Source organism: Neoarius graeffei, chromosome 13 (assembly GCF_027579695.1).
Source record: "Neoarius graeffei isolate fNeoGra1 chromosome 13, fNeoGra1.pri, whole genome shotgun sequence".
Taxonomy (NCBI): domain Eukaryota; kingdom Metazoa; phylum Chordata; class Actinopteri; order Siluriformes; family Ariidae; genus Neoarius; species Neoarius graeffei.
This window is the reverse complement of record NC_083581.1, coordinates 24,829,353-24,843,378: the sequence shown is the minus strand read 5'-3', so window position 1 is coordinate 24,843,378 and position 14,026 is coordinate 24,829,353. Positions and strand designations below refer to the sequence as shown.

General features: G+C 44.0%; 1 protein-coding gene across 3 annotated transcripts in view; it reads right to left on the bottom strand.

Moving 5' to 3' along the window:
• The window catches only part of LOC132896509 (teashirt homolog 2), an 86,921-nt gene extending 73,360 nt beyond the window's left edge, over nt 1-13,561 (bottom strand). The window contains exon 1 of one of the 3 annotated variants that reach the window (XM_060937391.1): nt 13,132-13,561. In XM_060937391.1, coding sequence (XP_060793374.1) covers nt 13,132-13,171 — 40 coding nt within the window. In that variant the 5' untranslated portion in view covers nt 13,172-13,561. Of the gene's footprint in view, nt 1-12,206; nt 12,265-13,131 lie in introns of those variants that run through there. The other 2 variants (XM_060937390.1, XM_060937388.1) reach the window with 2 other exon arrangements.
• Between the last annotated feature and the right edge of the window lie 465 nt (nt 13,562-14,026).

Genomic DNA, 14,026 nt, shown 5'->3' with positions numbered 1-14,026 from the left:
ATTAATCGTGATTAATTACAGAAATTTGTGCAATTAATTAGTTAAATTTTTTTTAATCGATTGACAGCCCTAAAATAAACATATCACAATGACCAAATCTCAGAGGGAACTAAATTTCATCGATTTTATGAAATCGAAAAGCCGTATAGCTTTTAATCTTGGAATTCCTGAGGGGGTTTTTTTCTTGCAACTTTATGGATTTATAATCTCAGAGAATATCCGAGTTGTTGTTTTTTGTTTTGTTTCTCGTAAATGTACGACTTTAATCTCAGAAATTCTGAGTTTTTACCTCCATTGACCCTGTGGTACATAATCGTCTATGGGTAATAATAAAAATAACTAGCACTGATAATCACAACTGTGCACACAGGAACCTCAAAGATGTTATATGGAGCGGGGTGTTTTAATATCTACATACAGTCTGTCAACGTGAATCAGAGGTGTGGATGTGGATCTTAATCAGCTCACCTTCAACTGAGCAACACATACATTTGCACCAGTGCAAGATGCACCATGAACCAATGTGATGCGATCTGGAGGGTAGTGCCGGCTTTTTTTTTTTTTTGAGGTTATTACATAATGCGATGTGAAAAAAAAAATCCAGGTGACTGTAAATCATGTGCTTGTTTTTTTTTTGCCTAAATATCTTTTTCATCTTGTTAATAAGACATAAGAACTTATAGCGTTGTTCATGGTGGAAACTTGGCTCATCTGTATTTTAGCAATGAAGCTTGAAATTAGATCCAGATTTACCAAAAAAAAAAAAAAAATCTGATCTAGTTAAGTGATTACAAACCTTGCTACAAATAGGGTTCAGAAAAAGATATAAAAAGATTCCACCTGCAGCTGAGGTTGGAAAATAATCCATTCTAGATTCTGATATCAATCTGAAACAGCGTCGTAGGGAAACAGACTACGCTTCATACGTTGCCTGCATTTTCTTAAATGTCTTTTTTTTTTTTTTTTAAAAGTTTGCATGGAAGAAACTCGCAACTTTTTAAAATCACTGAAAAGAACAGTATGAATCTCATCTGATTGTAATTAGAATTTTTTCAAATCAAATCGTGACCTTTTCTATAGAACGTACATTGTGTACATTGGCGTCTACTGTTTCTATAACTGTGGCCCGGGATGCCGTTCAACGTTTTTTTTCGCTGTTATTAACGTCGAAGCCATCAAACCATTAATATGTTCATCGAGTTCCTTTAATCAAGTTGTAAGTACAACTGAATTATTCTATATCCTACAAGGACACCTAAGCTGTCACTGCTTTTTAATGAGTTTCAATTAAGCTGTTATTTGCAGAAGAATGGCGCGGCGCATGCAGGCGAGTGCTCGCGGCCTAGCAAGGACACGCATAAACAAGACCTTTTATTACGGCACGCAGGCTCGATTTAAAAGCTATATATCGGATTGGGGTTGTTCGGTGAAACATTCTGCGTGAAAAGAGCGAAGTAATAATTAATAACGTGACACAAAGAGGGGAAGGGAAACCACTTTTTTTTTTCTTGTTTTGAGCGATCCTTGAAAATAAGTGAATGTACACGTACAGGAAAGCGTTTCTTTTGATTTGATCACGGTGGTCACGTCTACACATGAGCTACACGGACATTTCTGGGGTATCGAGCGCAACATTGTACCAAAGAAGACGGGGCTTAAAGGAACAGTCCACCGTACTTCCATAATGAAATATGCTCTTATCTGAATTGAGACGAGCTGCTCTGTACCTCTCCGAGCTTTGCGCCACCTCCCAGTCAGTCAGACGCAGTCAGACGCGCTGTCACTCCTGTTAGCAATGTAGCTAGGCTCAGCATGGCCAATGGTATTTTTTGGGGGCTGTAGTTAGATGCGACCAAACTCTTCCGCGTTTTTCCTGTTTACATAGGTTTATATGACCAGTGACATGAAACAAGTTCAGTTACACAAATTGAAACGTAGCGATTTTCTATGCCATGGAAAGTCCGCACTATAATGACAGGCGTACTAACACCTTCTGCGCGCTTCGGCAGCGCATTGATACGGAGCTCAGATATCAATGCGCTGCCGAAGCGCGCAGAAGGTGTTAGTACGCCTGTCATTATAGTGCGGACTTTCCATAGCATAGAAAATCGCTACGTTTCAATTTGTGTAACTGAACTTGTTTCATATCACTGGTCATATAAACCTATGTAAACAGGAAAAACGCGGAAGAGTTTGGTCGCATCTAACTACAGCCCCAAAAAATACCATTGGTCATGCTGAGCCTAGCTACATTGCTAACAGGAGTGACAGCGCGTCTGACTGCGTCTGACTGACTGGGAGGTCGCGCAAAGCTCGGAGACGTACGGAGCAGCTCGTCTCAATTCAGATAAGAGCATATTTCATTATGGAAGTACGGTGGACTGTTCCTTTAATACAGACAAAATCTCAAAATATCAGAAATTACCGGGTGCGACTTGTAGGGCTTTAGAAATGTTACCTGGTTCACAAACTAAACATATACAGTACTGTGCAAAAGTCTTCGGCACCCTTTTTTTTTCCCCCTTCATTTCATACAAACTTTGTTATGGATTTCTATTTTATGATTTCTACATTATCGAGTCAAAACGTTACAAACATTCGTTTCGTTTTCCAGCACCAAATTAAACGTTTGTGTCTGAGCAGCATGTTCCATAAAAGAGCACTATTCAGATTAAAAAGGAAAACAATGAAGGCTGGTGCAAAATGACGACGCGAGTGTGACAGTCAAAATGTCCAGAAGAACTGTGGATGGTTCTGTAAGATGCTCAGTAAAACCTACAGCTCACTTCCTTATAAACCTGCACTCATTGGACCCGAGACTATTTCTGTTTTTTAAACCAAAGGGTCGTCTCACGCCAAATATGTCCGAAATCACGCCCTACTCACTATATAGTGAGTTCGCCATTTTGTAGTGCTGTCCGAATGTATAGTGAGAATTATTATTATTCCACCCTATATAGTGCACTCAAAGTATCCCACAATGCATCGTGAAAAGTAGTGTACAACCGATGGTCACTAACCAAGCAATATATCCCATCATGCATTGCGGTCACGCTGAAAATAAATTTTTTTTTTTTTTAAAGCTGTGTTGGGGTGAATGGACGGGGGGGGGGGGACAAAACACATTATAAACGGACATCCAAGTGCAATTAAAAATAGAATAAGACAGACGGATAAAAGAATAAAAAAAAGTTAGAGCGCAGAACGAGGAATTAATCAAAAGCCTCAAATTTGATTGAACAAAAGGCAGCGGCAAAGAAGAAAGAAAGTATTCAGCCTTGATTTAAAAGAACTGAAAGATGCAGCAGGCACAAAGTACTTCTTTGTATTGATTAAATGTGGGAAATTATACGCTCAGTATAATATGGGTTTATCACAAAAATACATGCGTGTATTTATCATTTTGAAAACCCATCAGCCGACTGATCTGGCACGTTTTAATTGTGCGACAGTAGCGACGTAAATAATGGCGCGACGGAGTAGGGCCATTATTAAAAAATTTTCTGTTTCCGGTCCGCCGGCCGGGTGAGTGCCGTTTGTGCGGTTGAAATTTTTTTTTTAACGCCGGTTTTTCGACATTTTTTTTCGGGTTCGTAAATCTAAAATCGAACTTGACATTTACGCATTCCCAGGGCTTTCCACTAAAGGCCTCTGCATGCTCTTGCGACAAGGCTTTCGCAGATAGCTTTTCGCAGACAGTTGTAATTTATCGTTGAGCGGGGAGTAATAGGCGTCCGCGATGTTATTCACTGCCACAACGCAAGGGGGCGCGAAGTCGCGAAATCGCTAGGAGTAGTTGGTGGGTGTGGTTAGTGGAGTGTTTATCCTCCGGTTACTTATAATGACTAGAACTGGAGTTGTATAGATGTACGTACTTCCTCACTTCCTCGATCAACCGCTCTTCATGCTGCTCCATCTTCGCTCGTGTTTTTAAAAATGGCGGTCGTGAAAACAAACCAAACCGGGAAAGTAGGGAAGCGGAAGTGCGTGTACAGCGGATGTAGAGTGGACCAATCAGAGCCCTCTTGTCTGCGACACTGTCTGCGAGGCTTCTGCGGTGGTCACAATTTTTGGGAGGTGCGCGCAGAGCGTCTGCGAAGGTGGGGGGGCTACACAGACACTCTCTGCGACGCTATCTGCGAGGACTGGGTTGTCAGCATAAATTGGCCTTTAGGCTCATACTAGCCGGCCATGACAAATAAGTAGCCGCCGGGGGGGGAGGAAACACAAAATAAACTCCTGTGCACGCAGTTCCCAGGATTAAATGTATTTTCCACAGACCATTTATTTATTTATTCATTCACTTTACTCAAACACAAAGTAAAATGGCAGTAAATCTTCTTTCTTTTCTTGCGTATTGCATCATGAGGCATTCCTGGCTTGTAAATCTCTTATTTTCAGTGCATGACACATTCACGCAGCTGAGCATGCTATGAATTAACAACGACAACGGTCTGCAGTGGGGCTACACAATTACACACTCAGCAAACATTTCTCCATTTGTGTATGAAAATACACTCCAACCACTCAGTTTGGTTTCATTTACAACCAACGGTGTCTTTTGATGCCAGCACGTAATTGAACGAGAGAAGACTGGTTTACCGGAGACAAAATAAGCGTTATCTCTGCTTCTGTTCCCTCCCTGACACACTACTGCCTCCGCCGAGTGCGCGCGCACTCTGAACTGAATCAGCTCTGCGCATGCGCCGTGCGGCACAAAAAAATGGCAGCCACCATGAAGGAAGGAGATCCGGAGTTTTCAAACATTTGCTTAAGTGTGAAATCGCAAAATGGTATTCTAGCGAACAACAAAATAGTAAAGATTCAGAAAAACAAATCATTCAGTGATCATTTTAATAGTGTAATTTCATCCGAACTAGGCCTAACGCTCGATTTAGAACTACAAAAAGTCCGTGTATCGGACATTTTAAGTACCTTTGTAAAAGTTTTGCAAATGTTGCAGTCAGCATTTAAAATGCTAACTTAAAGTTTTTGTACAAGTTTCAGTTGATTAAACTGTCATTTTATTAAATGTGTCTGCTTTTGTAATAAAAAAGTACTGAAAGAAAAAGCAAACACAGCATTGCGATTTCTTATCCATCCATATAAAAAAAAAAAAAAAAAAAATCCCTCCCTCCCGACTGAAAATTTTTTTGCTCACCCAGTGGACAGGAAACGGATTTTTTTTTTAAGGATGGCCTAGAGTCCGGCCCTGTGTCCGAAATCGCTCACTCGTTCACTACTCCCTATATAGGGAATTACTATATAGAGGACTATACAGTGAGCTCAGTGGCAAAATGAAAAAACGCTTTCGGACTCTACTCCGTCACGCTGGTATTTACGTCATTACTGTTGCACAATTAAATCGAGCCTGGTGGGTTTTCAAAATAATAAATACCTGCATGTATTTTTGTGATAAATCCATATAATACCGAGCGTATAACTTCCCACATTAATCAATGCAAAGTACCTGCATCTTTCATCTCATCTCATCTCATCATCTCTAGCCGCTTTATCCTTCTACAGGGTCGCAGGCAAGCTGGAGCCTATCCCAGCTGACTACGGGCGAAAGGCGGGGTACACCCTGGACAAGTCGCCAGGTCATCACAGGGCTGACACATAGACACAGACAACCATTCACACTCACATTCACACCTACGGTCAATTTAGAGTCACCAGTTAACCTAACCTGCATGTCTTTGGACTGTGGGGGAAACCGGAGCACCCGGAGGAAACCCACGCGGACACGGGGAGAACATGCAAACTCCGCACAGAAAGGCCCTCGCCGGCCCCGGGGCTCGAACCCAGGACCTTCTTGCTGTGAGGCGACAGCGCTAACCACTACACCACCGTGCCGCCCCTGCATCTTTCAGTTCTTTTAAATCAAGGCTGAATACTTTCTTCTTTCCCGCTGCCTTTTATTCAATCAAATTTGAGACTTTTAATTTGATTTCTTTTAGCGCGACTGTACTGCATGATGGGATATATTGCTTTGGTTAGTGACCATCAGTCGTACACTACTTTTCCTGATGCATTGTGGGATACTCTGAGTGCACTATATAGGGTGTAAATAATCCTCACTAAGGTTTCAGACAGCACTACAAAATGGCGTCCTCACTATATAGTGCCCTATACAGTGAGTAAGGAGCGATTTCGGACACGGGCCGAAAGTGCTTTTACATTTTATCGATGAGCTCACTATATAGTCCTCTATATAGTAATTCCCTAGATAGTGAGTAGGGAGTAGTGAACGAGTGAGTGATTTCGGATACAGGGTTTTGTTTCATTCATTATAGCTTACTACTTTTGTATTTTTTTTTTAAATGTCGTAACATTTCATTTAACCTTTATAAGACGAAACCTTTATTTGTCACATGCACACTTCAAGCACAGTGAAATTCATCCTCTGCATTTAACCCATCTGAAGCAGTGAACACGCACACACACTCAGAGCGGTGGGCAGCCACACCAGAGCGCCCGGGGAGCAGTCAGGGGTTCGGTACCTTGCTCCAGGGCACCTCAGCCCAAGGCCGCCCCACGTCAACCTAACTGCATGTCTTTGGACTGTGGGGGAAACCAGAGCACCCGGAGGAAACCCACGCAGACACGGGGAGAACATGCAAACTCCACACAGAAAGGCCCTCGCTGGTCGCTGGGCTTGAACCCGGAACCTTCTTGCTGTGAGGAGACCGTGCTAACCACTACACCACCGTGCCGCCCAAAAATTTTATTATTTTTAAGCCGTTTCTGGTCTACGGCATTTCTTTGCATGCGCCTAAGACTTTTGCACAGGACTGCACATTACATATACATATATATGAGGAGAAGTCAAAAAGTTCGAAGACAGATGTTATAATTTCAAAAAAGGAATACAAAGAAGGAATTCTCCGATGGAAACGTCGCTTGCAGAAATATTTAGACTTAAATGGAGGATATGTAGAGACATAGTGTTGTTATTTTCATAAATTGTTTTGTTCATCTCATCTCATTATCTCTAGCTGCTTTATCCTGTTCTACAGGGTCGCAGGCAAGCTGGAGCCTATCCCAGCTGACTACGGGCGAAAGGCGGGGTACACCCTGGACAAGTCGCCAGGTCATCACAGGGCTGACACATGGACACAGACAACCATTCACACTCACATTCACACCTACGGTCAATTTAGAGTCACCAGTTAACCTAACCTGCATGTCTTTGGACTGTGGGGGAAACCGGAGCACCCGGAGGAAACCCACGCGGACACGGGGAGAACATGCAAACTCCGCACAGAAAGGCCCTCGCCGGCCACGGGGCTCAAACCCAGGACCTTCTTGCTGTGAGGTGACAGCGCTAACCACTACACCACCGTGCCGCCCTACGTAAATCTTATCTTTAAATATTTTCAAGCGATAAAACGTCACGTGGTCATGACAACCCAAAGTGCAGCGGCTGATCCGAGTTCTCGGTGACCTCCAGGGGAAGAAAACAAATGACGTTAAAAAAAAAAAAAAGTATCGAGTTGATTCATCAAATTAATTCTCGTGTAATTGCGTAGCACAACTTGTCATGAAACATGTCTGCAATAAAGCTGTCGAGACGCCATCAGTGGCCATGTTAAATGAAGACGCAAAAAGCATCGGGGGCTGGAGCTGTCTGGACGGCGGCCAGCGAGGTGGTCAGAACACTTGCTGGGCAAAGATTTAGCCGGAGCTCTCGAGATGCATCTTGTTCCTTTTTTTTGACTCACAGACGCTTTAATTAAACGTCCTCGCATTTTAGTCAAGGCTGAAACTGAACGATAGTCTCAAATTAAAAAAATGTGACATACGGTCTCGGATCATGTTCTGAAATCTACTTGAATAGCTGCACACACACGCGATAGATCCACAATCAAATAATCAATTAAATAATTCTAACAGAAAATGTGTGCTGAGCCTAATTAAAGAACAGGATGCTGAATAACGTGAGGAATACACCAGCTTTACCTGTGCACCATCTCCTTCTTCATAAGTGTGTAGTCTTGCGAAAGTTTTCCTGTCTAATTATTACAGATTGCACCATTAGCAAAATATTGTCATAGCTCCTGCACCCGTAGATAGTAGCAGGTGAGGGTTAATTTGCATAATAAATCTTAATTGAGACTCATTAAGCACTTGATTGGAAGCAAACCAGGTACACTGTGGATCATTTTCAGATTAATGAAGTTTCTATCTTTTCACGCAACGCTATTTCTCAGCACCGTGCGGCCAGTCGTCGAGGGGAAGCCGGGATTCGTTATTATAAAGACGTAGGGTGGGGGAAGGAGACGAAATTTCACCAGGATTGCGTCTCGTGGATCGACGACGCACGGACAGATGATGGTTTGTTTACGCCGTTTGCGTACCTGAAAACAAGGCGCGATTTAGTGTGAGAAAGATCAGGGACGGTCTGTGTGTTTTAAAAGGTTCAAATGACATTCAGATGATGTTATGGAAGAAAACCGTCTTGGGTATTAGGTAATGGGTACAACATGTTCCTCTTGTCCCCTCGTGACCGTGACACATTTGAGGCCGAATAAGGCTTTGTGTTTGTATGAACAGGATCCTATCACAGGGAACTGAGGTAAATATGACAGAAGTCGGATATTTGATCCTCGCCCCCGGCACTTGTTCTGATACAGCCACTCCATCTGAGATCCATCTGGAGGTGGAAACATGACCCGACACTGATTGTTTTGAACAACTCCAGAGCCATATGGCCTCCTGAGGTGGGTAGACTATTAGCCTAGCGCGATATCGCATGTCTCTGGTTTCACACCAAATCTTTGTTCCTTTCTGTTTTCTCACTCAGGATGGGAGGGTTGGAAGGAAAAGGAGTTCCTTGGACAGCTGTTAAGGCCCAGGACTCTTTTCTTTCACATACGGCGCAGGTGTGTTCCTCGCAGATCGTTCTGAGCGCCGTCGTGCAACTCAGAACGCCCAGAATTCCTGCTGGTAATCAAATAACCGCCGCACAAAAGCGTTTTGTGTCATTGTTAGGCCCTTTTCACTCTCGTCTCGTTCTAGGAATCGACTTCTCTTCCTGACTGCTGATCCTCCGACCTCAATCTCCCGAGCCGGCTATCTGAGGAGACGGGGACAAAAACGTCGTTTTGTAATTTCTTTTATACTCGGGATGTCTAGTAGGAGTAATGAGTTTTAGTCCGGTTGCAATAAAGTCTTCCCCATCACCTCACCATTGTCGCACTTAATGAGGAACGAAAAAAAAAGAACAAGCGCACCAAGAAATAGCCTTTTCTAGTTTTTTTTTCCCAGGGACGATCGTGCGGAAACATTAGCTGGCCCAATTGCCCCCGCCGGCGTATCAAATCATGTCATTTGCCTGGAAACTGGCGCAGGTCTCTGAGGGAAGGCGAGGTGGCACGGGTGCGAGACAGCGCTACGCCCGCCTCGGGACCAATCATGGAAGAGCGGAGTGGAGAGAACGGCGCCTCCAGGGCACACGACTGTTCTTTTATCCTCACCTACATGCAGCGCTGCTGTTTCAACCACACATCGTGCAAAAGCTCTCCGAAACCAGGAGAAATACGAAGAGCGACAGCAGCATAACCCCTACGACGTCATGACTACAGAACCGGATGGTAGCCACAGCCTTTGTCGTTGAACTATGACGGTGACATAAAGAAATAAAACAGGGATTATCGAGATGCATAACGTAGTTTCTAACGGATGTAACTGAGCAAGGCTAACTGCTTTGTAACTCCGTACCGCGATAGCTTTGGATTGGAACAAAATCAGATCCAAACAAGACAAAATTTTCAAAGATGAGCACAAAACTAAAGAAATTACCCCGTTAACCCAAGTAAATAAGGTGGACGTGTCCATGCTTGAGTATCAAACACCTTTTTTTTTCCCCTCCTTTGAGCTAAACAGCTCTTAGGCAAATGACTGCACTGGACTGCTTTTTCTACCTCGACTAGACAAACAACATCTGCCTTGATCCTCAGATGTTTCCAGAACAGACCACTTAGGAGGACTCACAGTTAGCCAATTCCCAGAAGCTGCTGTCACTCACTTACTGGCACAGCAACACTTAATGCCTTTGTCTGTTCTCCAATTTATCTTGTTAACAGCAAATTGGGCTAACGGTTCAAAGGAGGAGCCATTGTAAAAGCGATAACAGGAGGATGGAAAACAATGCCCGGGCTCCGCCACCGCGTTAATGTAATAACCTGCTACGCTGAAATGAAACCTGTTTGATGACATTATCATCGTCAGCAATGTTCACTTCCCTAATTTATACCGTGCTTACCAAACGCTCCAAGATGAGTAAAGGAGGAAACCACTCCACCCACTCAGATTAGTTTCATTTTCGAAGACGCTTGCCACCCTAACAGGCCTGGTCCTATCAGGAATCCTGAACTCTGAGGTAGATATATAGACCGAGGTAAATATATCCGTCCGACCTTCACGCCAGTGCTGATGCTGACTGTCTCAAAGTCACGCCACAATATTAATTGTATAGTTCAGCAGAAAGGGCTTTTTACTCTGTACCGAGTACCTGTATTTTTACAATGTGGAATGATAAGCTGCAGATAGCACTCATAACACAATAACAGCCATTTCACTCACCGAGTGCCGCTATATCTTTATGGCCTGCACAAAAGAATTGAAAATGAAGCGAGAGAGAGAGAGAGAGAGAGAAAAAAGCTCATTGCTTGCATCTTCTCTGGTCTTATTTTAATACCTCCCTCTCTTTCTCCCCTTGTTCGCCCCTCCACACATCATTAAGCATATTATTATAACATGAGTGTCAGCCTGCATCTCTCCCTGCTCCATTCTTGCTCTGCCAGGTAATCAATTTGTCGTCACTCTCTATAACCCCAGTAAAGTCATCAAGCAAAATGAGTTACAGCTGCAAAAAGCCTTCAAGAATAAAAGAAAGAGGAGAGGAGAGGTGGGGTAGGGTTGGGTAGGGTGGGGGAGAGCCAGGCAAAGAGAAATGACAACACGGGGCCTGGAATATTCGCCGCTCGCTCGTAGCACATCCCAGGTCTTGAAGATGAAATATTAATGCACAATTTGTTTATCTGCGGGCCCACATCTCTCCTGCGCCGAGCTGTTAATTTTCTATCGGCACAGACAACGGATCAGTCAGTCATGAACTCTTCACGGTCATTACCGGGAGACGTTTTGATTAAGTATTCCTAATGTAGTGGATAGGAAAGAATGAAAACACTCTGCCTGCCAACTTTTGATTGACCATTAAGCCACTGATGAATGTGCCTGTCAGAGAGGAGACAATTACCTCAACAATGAAGAAACTCTTCTGGAAGGCTTATTTCTCCATAGGGCTGACACATTTACCAGATTACGGGGCGAGTAGGCCCGCAGCGCGTAAAAGGATCGCTTAGGAATCTTCGTAAAAAGTTCACCCAATAATTGCTGCGCCTTTGTTCGAGGAAAGGGGCTTTTAGGGGAGGGAGGGAGGGAGGGTGGGATACGTGTGTGTGTGAGAGAGAGAGAGAGAGAGAGTATGAGAGAGAGAAAGAGTGGTGGGAGGAAATGAAGGACGGTTAGAGAGTCTAAACGTCACGAGGTGGGTTGAAGATTGCTGGCAACTCTCAGATCGCCGTGTACCAGCTGCGTTCACCGCCATTATAAACACATTAAAAATTCCCCAAACTGTTCGAAACACAAGCGAGTCGGCTATTTGAGGTCGACATGGATGGGTGCTGACATATCTGCTTTCCTTTTTTCAGCAAATTAACGGCCTTGTTGTTTCATCTTTAAGTAGATCTTTTCGGGCCTCAAATGCAAAAAGACATGTTTTTTTTAATATATATATGTGAAATAAATATTATTTATTGAAAAACATGTCCGAAATGGCTCCGTTTTAGCAATACAGACTTCTCCAGAATGTTTTTTTCCCCCCATTCACATGCTTATGCTGACCTTGCAAAATATTTTTATAAGCATGCAGAAAGCTCGAGAAGGTAGAGGTAGGATCTACTGTACATCAGCTTCTTTTGCATATTTTTGGGCTACTTTTTCCTCTCTCTCTCTCGCTCACTGACACGTCGTAAAGGCTTAAAGATAAAGACAGACCTGAAACAAACCAGGACACAGCTCCAAATCACACGCCACCTCAACCTCTTATTTGTGCAGCTTTCGAAAGGAGAGGAACGCACTGAACCTTGAAGCACTCGAATGAATAATCCCTTAAACAAGCTGCTCTTTGTGGAATATACCTGAGAAGTTGGACTGTATCTCTGTACAGCACATGCTGCTGCTGCCTGACATGTGACACACAGAATAGAACAGCAAAGTGCAAAGCTCCTGTCTAGCGGCTACATTTGTTATTCATTTAGTCGCGATGAATTAAGCAATCGAGGTCACGTGACACGCAAAACCCAATCAGGTGCGTGGAAAAAAAACAAACAGGGAAATTAAAATTTACAAACATGAATGCAGGAAAAATAATGACATCATTAAAGCGCAGCTGTGCAGAATGTGAGAAAGGGTTATCAGTTCAGAACTGAGTGTGGAAAGCTTTTTTTTATTCCAGCACTTGTGTGTGTTCGGTTCTCTTGGAGATATTAAGGGTTCATCGGAAGTTCAGCTGATATTTGGAGCCAAGCAGGACATCCATCTAAACACACACACACTCTCTCTCTCTATCTATCTATCTATCAATCAGTTTTGAACTCCAAACTTTTGCTTTAAGTCCTTAAAGAAGAATGTTTTCCAAGTTAAACGGACGCCCCCCCCCCCGTTTCATTTCCTTTTCTCAGATCCTTTACGATTTCACACCGGAAACACATCAAAACAAGATAAAAGAAGCCGCGCGCGCGCGCGCACATACACACGCACGCGCGTTCGCTCCCCCGAGCCTTTCCTCCATTAGCCTTAACAAGTAGAAAACAAAAGCCCGCGCGCGCTGATTTGAATAGCCGTAAATAGTTCAAAGGAGCAGTTTCACTTCTTTATACAGCCGCGCGCGCGCACACGCGCGTGCGCGCATGGGGGGGGATGAAAGCGGTGTAGAGCGAGAAAGAAAGAAAGAAACAAACAAACAAACAAACAACGCGCTCGGGGTGTGAAAATGAAAGCCGTGGAGGTCTGAAGAAGGAGGAGGAGAAGAATGATAGGTGTCAGTGTGCTCGTGCTCCTTACCCGCAGCTCTTCTCGGTGCCTGCTGCTTCCTCCTCGGCATTTTCTCAAACTGTACTTCAAATTGGTAAAGGAGCCGACTTCAGCTTCCTCAGATAGTCCGGAAAAGAAACGGAAAACAAACAAATAAACAAACGAACAGCAGAGCCTCCTCTTCTTCTTCTTCTAACGCTTTAAACGCTCTCCTCCTCTTGTGTAGAATCCCAGTATCAGAGCTGCTGTCTTCTTGTCTCTCAGGTGTCAGGACAGGAGGAGTCTCTCTCTCTCTCTCTCTCTCCGCAGCGCGAGCTCCTGATCGCAGCCCCGGATTCGGTTTATGAGTGAAGCGCGTGCTGAGGACGGAGAGAACGCGTCCGTGTGGAGGCGATGCACGCGCACATCGATCCTGAGAACAAACTGAACATTATTAAAAAAAAAACACCACCACCAACCCACCCAACAACTCCTCCCTCCTGCCGCCTCGGCTGGACCTGATGATGGCAGTGAGACATTTGTTCTACTAGATAACGTGTGAGCTTATTAAAGAGACAGAGGCCGGGAAAAAAAAAAAAAACCAACAACTGTCCTGCTTAAAGGAGTTTGTTTGTTTTTAAAATCATGTAACAAATAACAACAAGGGAAAATCAGCATGTTACGCAGCATGTCTCAGTGGTTCACTCTTACCCCTCTTCGACCAATCGGGAGAGTTCTAATCGCGGTCGGGTCATCTCATCTCATTATCTACCGAGTCTGGACAAGTCGCCAGGTCATCGCAGGGCTGACACATACTGTAGACAACCGTTCAGTTTAGAGTCACCAGTTAACCTTTGGGGGAAACCGGAGCACCCGGAGGAAACCTACGCGGACAACATGCAAACTCCGCACAGAAAGGCCCTCGCGGCCACGGGGCTCGAACCCA